The following is a 16,687-nucleotide window of genomic DNA, read 5'->3' on the forward strand; positions in this document are numbered from 1 at the left end:
AGCAAGTCAGGAGGTGGGTGGGGGCTTGGACAGTACCCAGGAGCCCTGAATCCAAATTCCTTGCTCAAAAAACTAGATTACACTCCCCTTCCAAAGCAGGGAATAAAACCCAGCAGTCCTAACTCCCTGTTTGGCCACTAGAGCACATGTCCTCCTGGAGTGGGGAAAAGAACCCAGGACTCCTGACTCCCATTCCCTTACTCTTGGCCCTGGAAGATATTGTCTGTCAGCGCTGGTATTTGCAGGGAGGGGAAGAAAACACTCAACAGAAATCAAAAAGACAATAATCCAAGTGAAGCAGAAAACTGGACATGCCAAAAGGGTGGGTGGAGGAAAAGGCAGGAGGTCTCGAAAGCAATGGACTCACATGACATTTATTTTTATTTTATTATAAAAAAATACAGACTCCAAATGAAGTTGTGATCGGGTTTACCATCAGCACGACGTCTAGAACGAAAGCTGCATGTCTAAGAACCAAGCTAGGCTGAGCTGAGACCCACAAGCGAAAAACAGTTCCCGTAAGATGGGTTCATCCCCGAATGGAAAACCAAAAACCCCCAGACCAAACCAAAACCCCCAAAAACAAACAAAAAAAAAACCCCAGCCCCCATTTTTTTAAATTAGAGCTTCACTTGTTTGCTTTTTCTTTCTTCTCTCACAGTCGCTGTACTATATATATATAACATATATACCACAGACCAAAGGCCCGATTTTGCCACTGTTCCACTGCTGCGGTCCCGAGATTATTTATGTTACGGGAGCCAACCAAGATGGGGGCCTTATTGGGCTAGAGGTTGTACATTCACAGTCCCTGCCCCCACGAGTTTACAGCCTAAGCCCCTTGTCCTGAAAGCGGGCTCTGGGTGAGCCTGTCTGTCCAGGATTGAGCCCCAACACACAAGGTAGACAAAGGAAGTATTATTACCAGCGGGGGCACTGAGGCTGGGATTTTTAAAGGAGGCACTGACTGTCCATGGAAGCTGGGCACTTAAAATCCTTCAGGCTCCTTTGAAAATCCCTGACGAGTCGGCAAATGATTTAAACCCAGGGACATGAGTAGTTCCCTTGACCTCCAGGATCACTTGTGTGTTTCCGTCCCTTGCTGAATCCGGTCCAAAGGTCACACCAGATTCTGGTCTCCTGGGTGCCAGGCTAGCCGCCCTTCCCTCTTTACTCCATTGGCTGACTCCTGGAGCAAGGCTACTCGGTTTGAGCCAGGGAAGCCAAGTCTGGCCCCCTACGGACAGGGAGGAGGGTGACGCATGTAGAAAAGTGGGGCTTTTGTCTGCCTTTAAGAAAATGTTCCCTGGTCTAGATACAATGGGGGGCCGGGAGGGAGGGGAAGCAGAGCTGGAATTGTTGATCGTCAAGATGAGCTTATTGCGAGTTTTTAGCTTCCTAGTCTACAATATAAAAACAAAATAAAATTAACATAAAACCTTCCATAAAATTCATTCTCAACGATACATAAAAAAACAAACCAAAAACCTGTCACAGTATAACGCCTGCTGGCTATATTTACAGAAAGACCAGTATAACGCCCGCTCCGGTTCGGTCCCTGGGGCTCACAGACAGATGCGGTAGAAACTGACGGTTTCTGTGCGCGATTGAAAAAGACATCCGCAGAAAGACCGTTCTTTGTACTATTATTAGGATTCTGATTTTAAATCTACGCTCTATTTCCGGGAGCGAGGAGACAACTCGAGTTCTGCCTTCGCGGTGGGGGGAGCCGGGCAGCGATGGAGGCGCCCGCAGATATGGCTCCTGCTTTAGAAGGTGATGCAAATCTCCCCCCGGGTCCCTCCTCCCCAGCCCCAAACCCATCCACTGCATCCCTTGGAGAGAGACTAGCATTCTGCCAGCACCTTGCTGGACTCTTCTCTAATGGGCACAGGTATGTGCGAGGAAGAATCAGCCATTCGCTTTTCCCCCACCACCGCCACCAACTCTTCCATGTCCCTTTGCTTGTCCCGCTTTCTTAGTTCTTTTTCCCTGGAATGTAACTTCCTTTTATCTCCAAAATCCTCCCATAGCGCAGGAGAAGGGGCAGAAATCAGGAAGTGGGGTTTTATTTGGAGATGAGTTTGTGCCAAAACCCTAGATGCAGACTGTCCCCGGATGTAAGGACAGGAGGGGTTGAGATCCAGGCTTGGATGGGGATCTGAATTTTGCAAAATGGGCCCCATTTAATCATCTGAATTCCGAAGTGTGGGGCCAATCGGTGGCTTTATTTTAAAGCAAAGAAAGCCAAGCCAGCAGTTACTCCAAGCCAGGAACAGCGCAACGGAGGAACAAGCCATCAGGATGTGCAGGATCGAAGGAGACTCATAAAGGGAAGGAAGGATGCCCAGGGAAAACTTCATAGAGATCCACCCCCTCAGGTCAGCTCCATTCTCTTTCCTGCTGTCTCAGCCTGATTAGCAGCTTGCTTGCATCTGTAATACAGCCGGGGATCACTGAGCTGCGCGGGGCGGTGGTTAGGACAAGACAGACGGAGCTGCTCTGCTCCACGTGTCTAGAAGCAGTGGCCACAGGAGGGGGAATTGGAATGGCAGGGCTGGTGACGCGGATCCGTGTTGGGATCAGCGGGGTTATGTAGGAAGGGGCACTGCTTTCTCTAAGGGACTTGGGGGAAGTAGGGAGGGGAAGGCTGCCGTCAGCGCTGGGAGCGAATTAAAAACCCAAGTACGGAGTCAGCGATGAGAGAGGAGGAAGGTACTAGGCAAAGATTTGGGGCCGGATCCTCAGCTGGCGTCAACGGACATAAGTCCGTGGAGCGATGCTGATTTCAACCGGCGGAATTTTTAGCTTTGGGAACCCAAGAGGGTGAATTTCACCTGCACACGGCCTAGTTTAGTGGCTCGCGTGGTCTACGGCAGGGCTCTGCCCAGATGCCCTCCGAAGGACCTAGGCTCCCTCTGCATCCCCTGCCCACTTAATTCCCCTTTGCTCCATGGGGAGGTGGTAACCAGCCAGAGCCCCTTCTAAATTCCAGCCCCAGCCCCTACACTAATCGCCGGCTGTCACTTGCCAGCAGACTGGTTACATGCCTGACATTAAACCCCCCTCCCCTCCAGCCTTCCTGCTCAACTTTCCCAAACTAGATTTTTGATCCTGCTTTCGGTGACCTCCGTGGCAAAGCCCCCTCCCCACCCATTCTCCCAGTAACCCTTCTGCAGGCGTTGCTCCTTGCTTTGCCAAGGACGTCAATTGCAGGGTCAATTACATTTGGCTGGCTTATTTGTATACTTGCCCATCCCTCCCGACCCTCCCCCCGCCCAAAGAAACAACCCACATATCCATGAAAACGGTACAGTCGTTCTGACAACCAAGCCAGGTCAGCGCTCCTCCAAAAAGCCTTTGATGGCCTGTTTCCATCTGGCCCCCTGCCTCCAAAACACAGGCCTGAAAGGAGCAGTAAGGTATTGGCACCGCTCTGGCCAGGTGGCACTGAGTCCCATGGTACCAGCAATGGCAAACAGCTGGGCTAGTTTGGGAAAGACTCCAAAGCAAAAAAGCTGTGAGCACTGTCGTTCTCGGCCCGGATCCGGCCCGTCCCAGAGTCCAGGCACCTTGTTTGTTCGCCAGCCACCAGCTCCCCTGCTTGGAGCCAGGGACTGAATCTGTCTGAGCATCATGGAAAACCCGGGAAGGAAAGCCCAAGCTAGCCCCTGATCCTGCATTCCCTTGACGGCTTCGAAGGGAATGCTGCCCACGGAGATTTCTGAACCACAGACGGGGGAGGGGGGTTCGTTTTGTGGCTAAGTCTCAAGAAGTGCAAGAAAAGCACACACAAAAAATATAATAATAAAAGGATTCTAATATTTGGTCTAGAAATTTCAAAAGCAAAATCCTACAAGGAGGGTCAAAGCGAGCTGAGCCCAGCACCATGAAAAGTGGGCCGTCCCGGAAGCAGGAAAGCAGCGCCGATCCCACGCTGCGCTTTTCCACTGTTATCTTGTCATTCCCCGCCCCCACCTCCAAACCAGACGGCTGGGGAGCGGGGCAGGGGTGTTATATTTTGTACATCGGTAGAAATTTTGCAGCCTTCTTCCAAGCGAATCCACGCCAGGAACAGAAATTCTCCGAGCTGGGAATAAGGCCGGGATAGGGAAAAAATCCTTCTTCGTGTCCCCTGCCCAACCCCACCTCCCGGCTCAGGAGTCGCAGTTCAAAGGTTTTTGTGAAAGAGAAAACTTTTTAAAAAACAAAGCAGAAGGCTGGCTCGAGAGGGTTCATTCTCTCCGGAGGCAAACAGAACACGTCTCTTCGCCTGCGTGTGTCCGTCTCTCTCCTCCTTTCCCTGCCAAACCGCTCCCCTCTTCCTTTGTTTTCTCCTCTCGGGGCTAGGAAGTGAGCACAGTCCAAAACACCGGCACCACGAGGATGAGGTGCGGGACCCTGAGGCTGCAGCAGGAGTTATTGCTGGTGAAAATAGGCTCCGGAGATTCGTACAGGGAGTCATCTGTGAAGGGGGAGGAAAAGAGACATATGTCAGACCACAAAATGCCCACCTGGGAAGCTGTAGGGCCTGATCCTGCAATGTGCTGAGCACGGTCAACAGGGGGTGCTTAGCACCTCACAGAATTGTTTGGCTGTCTCCCAGGATCAGGCCCACTGGGGGTCTGTGCTGTGGTCCTCCAGCATTGGATCACATCTGTGGTGCCTGCAGAGGTCTGAGCTAACTGCAAGGCTGTCAACCCCTTGGGTTCTGAAATCATGAGCACCTCCCACCCCCCCAAAAAATCATGAAATTTTAAAGGAACAACTATTAAGTTCTTTTTTCATTTGCTTTCCGGATTTTATTTGCCTCCTTGGGGGCGGGGGGGAGGGGTCACATTTACAAGCTTTTTTCCGTAGCCAGCAATGTGAGAACCATACTTTATTAGGAGGTTTAAATGAGAGTTGAGAGCCTTGCCTAATCACATGACTCCAGGAACTGGGGCTTTAAAGAAACCCACCAAATATTAGAAGAGTGGCGATAAACTCAACACTGAGATTGCAGGATTGGTGTCTGAGATTGTAAAGCTCTTTGGAGCTGGGACTATGAGCATTTCTAGCTGCTCTGGGAGGGGCCCAGACCATACTTACGGATGCTGTGAAAGAATAAATCATCCTAATAGGAACATAGGAACTGCGAGAGAGGATGAGATCCAAGAGCCATCTAGCCCAGTATCCTGTCTCCCACAGTGGCCGATACTAGACACTAAGAAGAAGATGTAGGAACCCAGACATGGGTTAATGATGTGGGATAATCTGCTCCCTACATCAGGTCCCACCTTGATCTCTGATCGTTACCGACTGGCTTAAGCCCTGAAGCCTGATGGTCCCTTCAGAAATTTTTGGTGTCATTAATCAATTTGCATAATCAAAGACATGCTCTTCATCTAGGAAGGTCAGTAGCTAGCTGTGTGCATCAGACACTGTAGTTTCTAATCCTTTCTTCTTGGGCACATCAAAAGAAAACTTCTTCCCAACTGATTTTGTTGTCTTCAAGAGATCCAGACACACGGCGTTCCAGATCATATCCACACCGGGAAACTAAACTCACTATTAAAAAGGAGAGAAAATACAGCAGGTACATTTCAGAGCCGCTTACACCTTGATACTTTCCCCCCCTGCATTTAATTTCAATGGAGCCTCCCTCAATCACCTGCCACTTTCTCTTGGTTTCCTTTGGTAAGTTATTATTGTTCTTTGTTTCATTTGATTTATTATATCCATAGAAATACCAACAAAGGGAACGGGAACATACAACCAGTATGGGGGAAGTGATTAGTCTGTAGAGCAAGAATACCGTCAACCTCAAGCATTCAAAAATCTAGAGCGAGGCCTTCAGAAGTCATGAGACTGGCTTCAAAATCTTAAGATTTAAAAAAGAACAAAGCACGTTGGGCTCTTTTTTAATTTGCGCTCTGGTGTCCGAAACTTTCCAGGTCCCGTCTTTAAATTTTCTTCTGCCACCCCGGGGGGCTGGACTTGTAGCTAGCTTTGGGTCTTTTTGTTTGTTTTCTTGTTGTTTGTTTCTATGACACCTGGAGTAATTTACCGCACTAGCAGCTTACTAAACAGGAATTAATTCAGGGAAGTCCCAGGGCCTGTGTTAGACACAGGAGGCTGGATTTTAGTATCACAATGATCCCTTCTGGCCTAGGAATCTCTGAATAAGAAAAACCTCAGACATTGTGAGCCTGGTGGTAAAATCGTGAGAGCTGGCAGTGCTGGATCAAAGAAATGGAAAGGCAATTCCGGCCCCAGCAATGAGGCCGAAGAGGGGAAACAATGGGGCCAGATCTGACATCCTCGCTCACTGAATTCAGCCAGGAAGGATCTATTGAGCTCGAGGAAAGCCGGCAAAATCTGGCCCACAGAAACAGAAAATCAAGGGAGTTGCAAACGTGTACCTGGCAAATACTCGTCCAGAAAATAGCTATGGCTCTGATCTTGGGAACGCTTAAGCAGGTGAGTAACTTTTCTCCCATGAGCAGTTCCCTTTAATTGAGATGCAGGTAAAAATGCCATGAGTCCCTGGAGCCTTGTCAGATGAATGGGAGATAGCATCTAGTAGAGACAGGCTCTGCCTAGCACTTGGGCACCGTCACTGAATGATAACGGTTCCTTCTGCATCTTAGTCCATGTGTTTGTAGTCATCCTCGCTGCTTAATTCCCCACGCAGCCAGGTTCTGCAAAGCTTCTGAGGTGAGGCCTGATCCAAGGCCCACAGAAGCCCATGAGCATAAGAATGGCCAGACTGGGTCAAACCAATGGTCCATCTAGCCCAGTATCCTGTCTACCGACAGTGGCCAATGCCAGGCGCCCCAGAGGGAGTGAACCTAACAGGCAATGATCAACTGATCTCTCTCCTGCCATCCATCTCCATCCTCTGACAGACAGAGGCTAGGGACACCATTCCTTACCCGTCCTGGCTAATAGCCATTAATGGACTTAATCACCATGAATTTATCCAGTTCTCTTTTAAACTCTGTTATAGTCCTAGCCTTCACAACCTCCTCAGGCAAGGAGTTCCACAAGTTGACTGTGCGCTGCGTGAAGAAGAACTTCCTTGTATTTGTTTTAAACCTGCTGCCTATTAATTTCATTTGATGACCCCTAGTTCTTGTATTATGGGAATAAGTAAATAACTTTTTCTTATCCACTTTCTCCACATCACTCATGATTTTATAGACCTCTATCATATCCCCCCTTAGTCTCCTCTTTTCCAAGCTGAAGAGTCGTAGCCTCTTTAATCTCTCCTCATAAACCTCTTTAATCTCTCCTCATAGCCTCTTTAATCTCTCCTCATGAATTTATCTAATTCTTTTTTTAACCTTGTTATACGTTTGGCTTCACAATATCCCCTGGCAATGAGTTCCACAGGTTGACTGTGTGTTGTGTGAAATACTTCCTTTTGTTCAACCTGCTGCCTATTAATTTCACTGGCTGACCCCTGGTTCTTGTGTTACGTGAAGGAATAAATTACACTTCCTTATTCACTTTCTCCACACCTTTCATGATTTTACAGACCTCTATCACGTCCCCCCTTAGTCGTCTCTTTTCCAAGCTGAAAAGTCCCAGTCTTAGTAATCTCTCCTCATAAGGGCTTTGAACTGGGCTCACGGTGCAGCGTGAAGACAGGTGCTAGCAAAGCAGAGACCCAGTCCTACTCTTGTGCGGTCCCGGCGGCAATGCTGGGTTGCATAGGAACCCCCAGTTCCAAGACAAACACGGGCCCTTGCAAAGGGAGTTCTGTGCGCATTGGCCCCGACGGGAGAGCTAAGCTGTCTTGGTTAAACCACAGCGAGGAACTGCAGCCGCTGAGTTTAGAGGCTGATTGCAGCCAGCAGCTAAAGGACAGTGAAAGTGGGGGACTCAGCAAGGCCTGGGGAGAATAATGCGAATGAAAATACCTGCTGGGCAGGTAGGAAAGCCCAGCCCTGGGTGAGCGCTGCTACTGCTTTTATGGGCTGATGATCTCAAGGTGTGTGGTGCAGGATGTTTTTGTTCTGCTTCATTAAAACCAGGCTGACAGACCCCTGGGAATAGCTGCCTGCCCGCACAGTGAGCCTTTCGGAATGAAGTCCCCAATATCCCCACGGAGTTCGATGCCGAAGGAGTTGTTCACAAGCTGGCTGGGACCCAGAGGTGTCCAACTGAGTCTTGGGTTTTGGACTGTCAGTCTGGTGACTTGAGAAAAAGCCACAAACCGGACCACCGTCAACCTCCCAAAACATACGAGGTAACTGCTCAAGACACTGGTGATCGTCCCGCACTGGTGAGGCCTCAGCCGGAGTCCTGCGTTCAGGTCTGGGCGCCGCACTTTAGGAAAGATGGGAGTAAACTGGAGAGAGTCCAGAGGAGAGCAACGAAAATGATCAGAGGTTTAGAAAACTCGACCTATGAGGAGAGAATTGGGCATGTTTAGTCTAGAGAAGAGAAGGCTGAGGGGGGACCTGATAACAGTCTTATAATATGTGAAAGGTTGTTATAAAGAGGAGGAGCCGTTGTTCTCCATGTCCACTGAAGGTAGGATAAAAGGGACCAAGGGAGATCTAAATCGGATATTAGGAAAAACTTTGGAACTGTAAGGAAAGTGAAGCACTGGAACAGGTATCTAAAGAGGTTACGGAATCCCTGTCATTGGAGGATTTAAGAACAGATTAGACAGACACTTGTCAGGGATGGTCTAGGGTTATTTAATTCTGCCTCCGCACAAGCGATTGGACTAGATGATCTCTTGAGGCCCCTTCCAGCCCTACATTTCTATAATTTCCATTCTCTCTCTCCCTGCGTCTGTCCGTATTTCACACGCAGTATGATGCGTCTGTCTTTCCCACGTTTTATTGTCATATAAACCGCAGCTGGAATAACAGGTAATCGGGAGGCAAATTCTTGGGGTTTGAATCACGGGACATGCTCTTATCTGCTCTTGTTCCCAGCAGCCGTGCAGTGTGGGAGAAGGGGCCAGGAGCTCCCCGCGCTGACCCTGGGGGTAGGGGTAAGGTTATTGCTCTGTAAATGGGATTAGAAGGCATTTCATCCCGATTCTCTCCTAAGCCTCTCCCTGACAGCCGAGTATGCCAAATATGCGGGTGGTATTGTGCGAGATGGATTAGATCCGACCGCTGTTGCCAACTTGTAAGAAGCCTGGGAGACTCACGCCCTGCTATTCTGGCCAGAGCTGGAGTTGGACCAACGTTTGGGAGGTCAAAGGGCAATTGCTTAATAACAATCCAATAATCCAGCATCCAAAACCCTAATCAGGCAGCAAAGCAAAATGCATTCAAGGGAATAAGTTAAATTACGACTAAAGCTGTTAACACGTTCCCTGGGCTCCGCTCTCTTATGTTTATTACTGGATTAAGGATTTTACGGACCTGAAGCCAGGAAAAGCAGAGCTTTCCCCTGGCCGTTGGTGCAAATTTCTCTAGTTCCTGGCTGTCCTATTTCCCTCCCTCTCGTGTGTCTTTTCTTTTCATCTGCTCTTCTTCCTTTGCTGCTGTTCTTTTGCAGTGTTTTACACACTTGTGCCATTACTGTTTGGGTTACAGTAGCACCTCCAGGTTCCATGCAAGGGCCCCAGTGTGCTAGGTGCTGCACAGACACCTAGTAACAGGGCCTTCCTCCATGAATCTGCAGTTTAAATAACACAGGTTATCGGGCAGCGGGATGCTGGTCCTGCACGGCGCTGAGTACTCCCCTTGCCCCGCAAACTCCCACTTAGTTGGGAGCATTCAGCCTCATGAAGTTTTGGGCTGCCCCGCACGTATGGCATGCTGAGCCCCCATAACGCCACCTGAAATCAGCGGGAGGGGGGACATTCAGGAGCTCAGCACCTCTGCAAAAATCAAGCCCATGCCCTGTCTCGAGTCGGACAATAACTAAAGGGTTGACTTAGGGCCTGATTCAAAGCCCACTGAAGTCAATAGGAATCTCCTACTAAGTCCCGGTATCAAGTATCAGAGGGATAGCCGTGTTAGTCTGAGTCTGGAAAAAGCAACAGAGGGTCCTGTGGCACCTTTAAGACTAACAGAAGTATTGGGAGCATAAGCTTTCGTGGGTAAGAACCTCACTTCTTCACATGCAAGCTTCTGCTCCCAATACTTCTGTTAGTCTTAAAGGTGCCACAGGACTCTCTGTTGCTAAGTCCCGGTATAACGCCTAGCATGGTGCGGTCCCCAATCTCAGCTGGGGCTGCCTGGCGGCAGCGTAATAAAATACTAACAATAGTGATCGAGATTTTTTTCGTTCTACAAAAGTCGCCCAAAAACGAGAACGTGTTTTTAGGTGGCTTCATTATTTGGGGTTTTATTTTAAAGCCACTCGAATGACAAAGAAATGACGTCCTTTTCACCTGTGCAGCCGGTCCCTCACTTCCCCAGCGAGAGCTGCTGCCACGCACTAATTACACGTTAACAGGAGAAGAAAATTATTAATTTGTTTTTTGAAACGCCTGAGTTATTTGATTCTGAAAAGTCGCCACTGTGCCGAGATTATTGTTTTTTTCCCCTCATTTGAAACTCAGCGGCAAACGTCCATCTTGCAGGTTATGTGCCTGGCATGAATCGAGGTACCACGCAGCCTCCCGCAGGCTTTGGCAGCGCTGGTGTGCTAGGAATTCAGGTGCCATTCAGCTGGCAGGAGAGCTCCCGCGGAGCGTTCGTCCTACACAAAAATCCTGGCAAAAGGCTGACGTCAGTGCGCCTTCAAAGCTGTGACAATAGCCAGGGTTTTAACCTACTGCATGCGAGTGACCCGTGGGCACAAGTTTGATATATGGGGATGGCTTTATTCTCACCACCACCTTCAAATATTTTTAAAGCTGCCCTGAAGAGCTGCAGGATTTTTTTACATTGCAAATGAAACCAGGAAGAGCAAACGAATGCAGAGCAAAGCACCCGTCGTGCCTAGGGCTTCGCAGCACTCGGTGCCAAGCTCTTCAGGTGGCGTCAACCAGTGTAACGCCACTGAAATCAGCACTGATTTACATCAGAGGAGGATCTGGCCCAGGAAGGCCGGGTCAGGAGCTCTCCCCGCGCATCAGAATGGCGGGGAGGTTAATCAGACTCTTCTCAGGATCCTCTGAAGTATTTCCTGAGTGTGTTTCTGTGCTGGTACAAGGAACCAGATCAACATCTCCCAGGGAGCAAAATCCTCCAGCTAACAGTCGCCACCCTGTACCACACTGCAGGGAAGAGACAGGGCTGCTGCACTGAACATGACAGGGATTCTTTTATCGAGGCTGCTGGATAGAGACCCACCATGCGGTCCCCTCTACCTCTCTAGCTCCCACCTGGGCCGCCCAATGTTACCACCCAGGGGATCTCCCTAAGTCCTGGCTTGGCTCACGCACCCCTCGAAGGGACTTTGCCCCCAAATTGCAAGGGCAAACAAAGCAGGGATTGGAGGAGCCTGTGGTGATTGGGGTGACGTGGGGCAGAGGCATCATGTTTGGGGCTCGGTCAGAACTTGCGCGACGTTTACGGCTGTTTAGATCCGAGCGCTTGGCTCAGTTCCGTCTCTAGCGTGGGGTTTTGCCAAATCTTTTTCCCCTTCGTTTAAGCCATTGTACTTGAAGGGAAATTTAATTAGTAAAATCCCCACCCACCCCCAGCGCTCCACGCTGGGCAAACTCAAAAGATCACTGACTGGCAGATTCCCACCCTGCGCCTAGCCTGGTCAGGGAAATACCACGAATAAACTCGCAGCTGCTCAGAGCTTGCATTTCGTCCTAGCCACATGGAACGGGAAGCTTGGCAGACTCCGTGCCCGGTTCAATGTCGAGAACCCCTGGGTTCTAAGCTCCTGAACACACAGCTTCCCAGTTCCCATCGCCCACTTGGGAGCAGGCAATACACTTGAGCTACTTACTCGTTGGTCGAACATAAACCTTCAGCTTTAAGCAGGGCCTGTCCACCATGTTAGGGGGAGAAGCAGCTGGAAGAAACACAAAGGAGAGAGAGAGAAAATACAGCAGTGTTAGAAGAGGAGCGTGACATTTGCCTTAGCAAAGACCAGCACAGTGCTACCTTTTAAACCGGCAGCATCTCACACTGCAGTTCCCCCGGCTCGCGGCACACTGAACACGAGCCAGTTTATTGAGGACGACAGTATAGGCCAGAAAGGCACCTAACTCCCTTAGGCACTTTTGCAACTCCCAACCATCGTGCCCAGAGGCACAACTCGGGGTCAGGGCCATGTTGAACTGGGTGTGTGACGAACACATATAAAGACACGGCCTCTGCGCCAAAGATCTTTACATCCTAAGCAGACGAGCGACATGTGAGGGGTGTGGGTGGAGGAGGGAGAGGATCAGGCAGGTGCGATTTTTATAGACATATGGGTCATTGCGATTTTTCAACGAATGAGGGCTGCCCCTCAAGCCAGTGTTAATTGGCTGATTTCTTATAGGCATCTCACCAGAGCTGGAAGATATTTGCAGAGGGCAGTAGCCTGAAGGATCATTGATCTATTTCTAACCCCTCCTGAATTCGCCTATAAATAGCAGTTCCAGCTAAGCACACAGATTTTCCTTCTATGGCAACTGCCGAGCTGCCGCTGTTGCTTCGTATCACAGCTGGGAGGTGGGGAATCTAGACTCTCCCTGTGACTCTCAGCGGACTCTTTTCTGTTCAATATTTAGCAATGAGGTCGCTACGCCCGTATTCAAGCAGGACAGAAATGTTAGCCCTGTCTCCGGTGCTGCTAGCGTTTCGTGCGGCTGGACTCCCCAGGACAGAGTTTCCGCACCACCAGCAGCCCCAGCCATGGGGGGGAAACAAGGCTCGAGTGAGCAGCTCAGACCAGCCCTGCACACGGGGGGCGGGGGGGAGCTCCACTCAGGCTAGCTCCACATGGTGTCCCAGTTTCCCTTTGGGAAATATGGTCACCCAAGCATGGCTTAGAGCACGGCCCACTTCCCTCACCCAGACCCATTAACACGACTCAGCCCAGACCTCGAAAAAACGGGGGCTGAGTCTCTGAATGCCAGCAATCGGTTTTTGCGAGGTGGACAGCTGGCGCCCTGGGAAATGGGCTGAGACCCACCAAACTCATTCCACACAGGGGCCTGTGAGCACCCATCAGACATGGGCTCCTGGGGACTGGGATTCCGGAGGCCTAGACCTGCCACCAATTCCCCTGTGTGATTTTGGGCAAATCACTCGATCTCCCTACATTTCTCAAGTGGGGGTAAAAGTCTTTCCTTTCCCCAACCCCTTGTTGGTTTGGACTGTACGCTCTCCTGGGCAGGGGCTGTCTCTCATTCTGTGTCTGTACAGCGCCTAGCACGACGAGGCCGTGATCGCAGCTGGGATCTCTAGGGCCAGGATGTTTTTCAAATATCTGGCAGTTTACAGACTATCCAGGGACGTTGCTCATGATCTGAGGTTCTCTGCTCTATACAAAACCGGGTGCCACTTTCCTTTAAAACTGCCACTTGCAAAGCTGCTGCAAAGGGCGTGTGTGTAAGAAATGCCTTTTCTGTGGCTTTCTACCGAGCGGAGAAGGACATCTGGGGTCTCCTAGATGGAACTCGCCCTCAAAAGGCAATGAATTAAAAACGGATGAAGCAAAATACTTTATGTGTTCTACCCAATGCCTAATCAGCCAGTGGAACTCTCTGCCACATGATATTATGGAGGCTTAGTGGGATTCCAAAGGGGATTTGACATTTGTACGGATAATAAAAACACCCACAGTTATATTGCATAGCCTGAAAATGTAAAATGGGGGACAAATCCTCATGCTCAGAGGATGGATCAACAACTGACTCACTGGGGCAGCTTGTCCCATTTCTTGCATCTTGCTCTGAAACTTCTGGTACTACTGGAGCTAGGTCAGACAGACTGACCGCTAGAGTGCTCTGGTATGTTAGTCCCTGTGTCCCTGACATGCGCATGCAGCAGTGAAATCTTTCGCTGAGTTTAATTTTTGACTTGATCTTTTCTAGCTTTGGTGTCATCACAGCAGCTGTCGTGTCTGCAGCTCCAGAGAGGTGACTGGCCGTAGAATGTAACACTTCCCAGAAGCAAGGTCTGGTCTCCCTTGTGCTTTCCCTGCTCTAACCTACTTGGCTCTCAAGTCGCTGAGATAATGGGGCTTCCTACTGAGCTTCCATATGGGTTGGAATCCGGGGCTATAAAAGGGGAGACAAGCTAGTCTGGGAGAGAGAATGCACATCCAGCCATCTCTGCTTGACCTCCAGCTGCTCCCAGCTCCCTTTAAGGAGCTTAAAAGTTTGAAGGCATCAATTGCATTATTGAAGTGATCCCGGCCACTTAAACCGCCTCTTTGATCAACACTTAACTGGTGTCAAAAGTTGCCCGACCCAGGCTGTGCCTTTCTGCCGGACTGTCCCTGGATACATGTTCTAACTGCAAAAAAATGTCTGCCAAGCCAGATTTCATGCTTGTTACAGACTCTTTCAATCGAAGGAAGGGAAGGGGGGGCGTTGTGTGTGAAACCCCTGCTGCGGGAGAATTACAGGCGCAGCGGATGCAGGGGGCACCTCAAAGCCTCGTTGAAGTTTGCCTGAGCGGCTACTGAAGGGGAACAGTTTGCAATTAAAAGGGTGCCATGTGAAAAGCATGGGGGTGGGGGGAGAAGAGATTAGGTTGGGGAGGGGGCTAAGCCGGAGTGATGGGGAGAGGGACTGTGTGTTGGGTGGGGGGAAGGGGCAGAATTGAACAAGGTGAGGTGGGTTTTTAACTCGCTCTGAGACTGATCCTCTCTGACAGCCCCGATCCCCAGCTGTGCTGATGAGAAAAGCCTGCTGCTCCCCCCCCCTCGGGGTCATCTCAAATAAATGTTAAAGCAGCTTGAACCATTGAGTGTGAGTATGTTCACCAGGGGGGCAGGGCCCTTGAGTGCAGACATTCCTCCCACCCGCACCAGGGCTGTCCTCTCTGCACCCGGCCCACACCCTAGATACCATGCCAGCAAAACCGAGCAGCGCTTTTTCCATGGGTGACAGACTCTCCCAGGAAGGGTATTGTGCTCCATTAGGAATCGAACCCCTGAGATTCCCAGGCCCAGCCACAAGCAGGAAGGGAATTGTTTGCATAACACACAGCCAGAGACATGAGCCTTGTAATCTACCCCTCCGATCATTTTCACTGCTCTTCTCTGAGCACTTGGTCAATATCTTTCTGGAGCCCAGAAACAAGAACAGCCATGCTGGGTCAGACCAAAAGTCTGTCTAGCCCAGTATCCTGTCGTCTGTCAATGGCCAATGCCAGGTGCTTCAGAGGGAGTGAACAGAACAGGTAATCATCAAGTGATCCATCCCCTGTCACCCATTCACATCTTCTGGCAAACAGAGGCTAGGGACACCATCCCTGCCCATCCTGGCTAATAGCCATTGATGGACCTATCCTCCATGAACTTATCTAGTTCCTTTTTGAATCCTGTTACTGTCTTGGCCCTCACATCATCCTCTGGCAAGGAGTTCCACCGGTTGACTGTGCGTTGTGTAAAGAAAACAAACACTGTCCCAAGCAGGATCGCATTAATACCATGGGACTAACTGAAGAGGATGTTTTTATGTATGTTTCTATCTACATTCACCACAGCATCTAAACGCTTCTTAAACATTGATCAGTTCATTCTGAGTGGGGGAGAAGTGCTCTTATCCCCATTTGACCGCTGGCGAACAGAGACACAAGTGACTTGCCCAAGGTCATGCTGGGAGTCTGTGGCCCAGCTAAGATGCTGTCTTGCATCCCAGTCCAGTGTCTTAACCACAAAACCAGCCTTGGATTCTTTTGTAGCCATATCCCACCGAGGCCTCCTGGCTAACCTGCTCTCGGTTCTCCTCTTTCAGTCTCACTGCTTCCCTAGTTCCTCTCTGCCTTCAGCTCCGTGCGTCAGGAATTCATTTTCTCTGGTGCATTTTCCCAAGCTACATCTCATTTGGTCACTGCCTGGCCATATTCCTAATCTCTGTGTCCCTTTGCGCTTTATTGTTTCTCTGTCCTCATCAGCATTTCACGGATTCAGAGATTCCAAGGCCAGCAGGGACCACTGTGATCACGTAGTCTGACCTCCTGTATAACACGGGCCCTGGGACTTCCCTGAATTAAGTCCTCTTTGAACTAGAGCAGAGCTTTTAGGGGGAAAAAAACTCATCTTGATTTTAAAGTGGCCAGTGATGGAGAATCCACCATAGCGCTTGGTAAATTGCTCCAATGGTTAATTACTCTCACTATTAGAAATTTGCAATGTATTTCCAGTCTGAATCTGTCTAACTTCAACTTGTAGCCAGTGGATTTTACACCATAGCTGCTCCCCTGTGTAGGAACAGATGCTCCCCGGGTTACGCCAGACCCGACTTACGCAAATTCACACTTACTGAAAAAGTTCCATAAGCCAGAAATAGGATTTTCGAGTTGCAGAAATTTTTGCGTAACGTACGGGTATAGGTTTCCGACTTACACAAAATTCGAGTTACGCAAGGCTTTCCGGAACGGAGTGATTGCATAAGTCGGGGGGCATCTGTACTTATAAACTGTGAATAAGTCGCCCCTTAACCTTCTCTTAGTTAAGCTAAATAGATTGAGTCTCTCACTAGAAGGCAGGTTTTCTAACCCACTAATCACTCTCCTGGCTCTTCTCTGAGCCCTCTCCAATTTACCACCCCCCTTCTGGAAGTGTGGGACCACAGCTGGATACAGACTCCAACGCCTCCCAA

The 16,687-nt window shown here is 49.8% G+C and overlaps 1 protein-coding gene across 2 annotated transcripts in view; it reads right to left on the reverse strand.

Moving 5' to 3' along the window:
* Positions 1-368: 368 nt before the first annotated feature.
* The window catches only part of EFNA2 (ephrin A2), a 147,496-nt gene continuing 131,177 nt past the window's right edge, over positions 369-16,687 (reverse strand). For both annotated transcript variants that reach the window (XM_034755362.1, XM_034755361.1), the window contains 2 exons: positions 11,869-11,934; positions 369-4,465 (listed from right to left, as the gene is read on the reverse strand). In XM_034755362.1, the coding sequence (XP_034611253.1) occupies positions 4,347-4,465; positions 11,869-11,934 (185 nt within the window). In that variant the 3' untranslated portion in view covers positions 369-4,346. The remainder of the gene's footprint in view (positions 4,466-11,868; positions 11,935-16,687) is intronic.

Source organism: Trachemys scripta, chromosome 22 (genome assembly GCF_013100865.1).
Source record: "Trachemys scripta elegans isolate TJP31775 chromosome 22, CAS_Tse_1.0, whole genome shotgun sequence".
Lineage (NCBI taxonomy): Eukaryota > Metazoa > Chordata > Testudines > Emydidae > Trachemys > Trachemys scripta.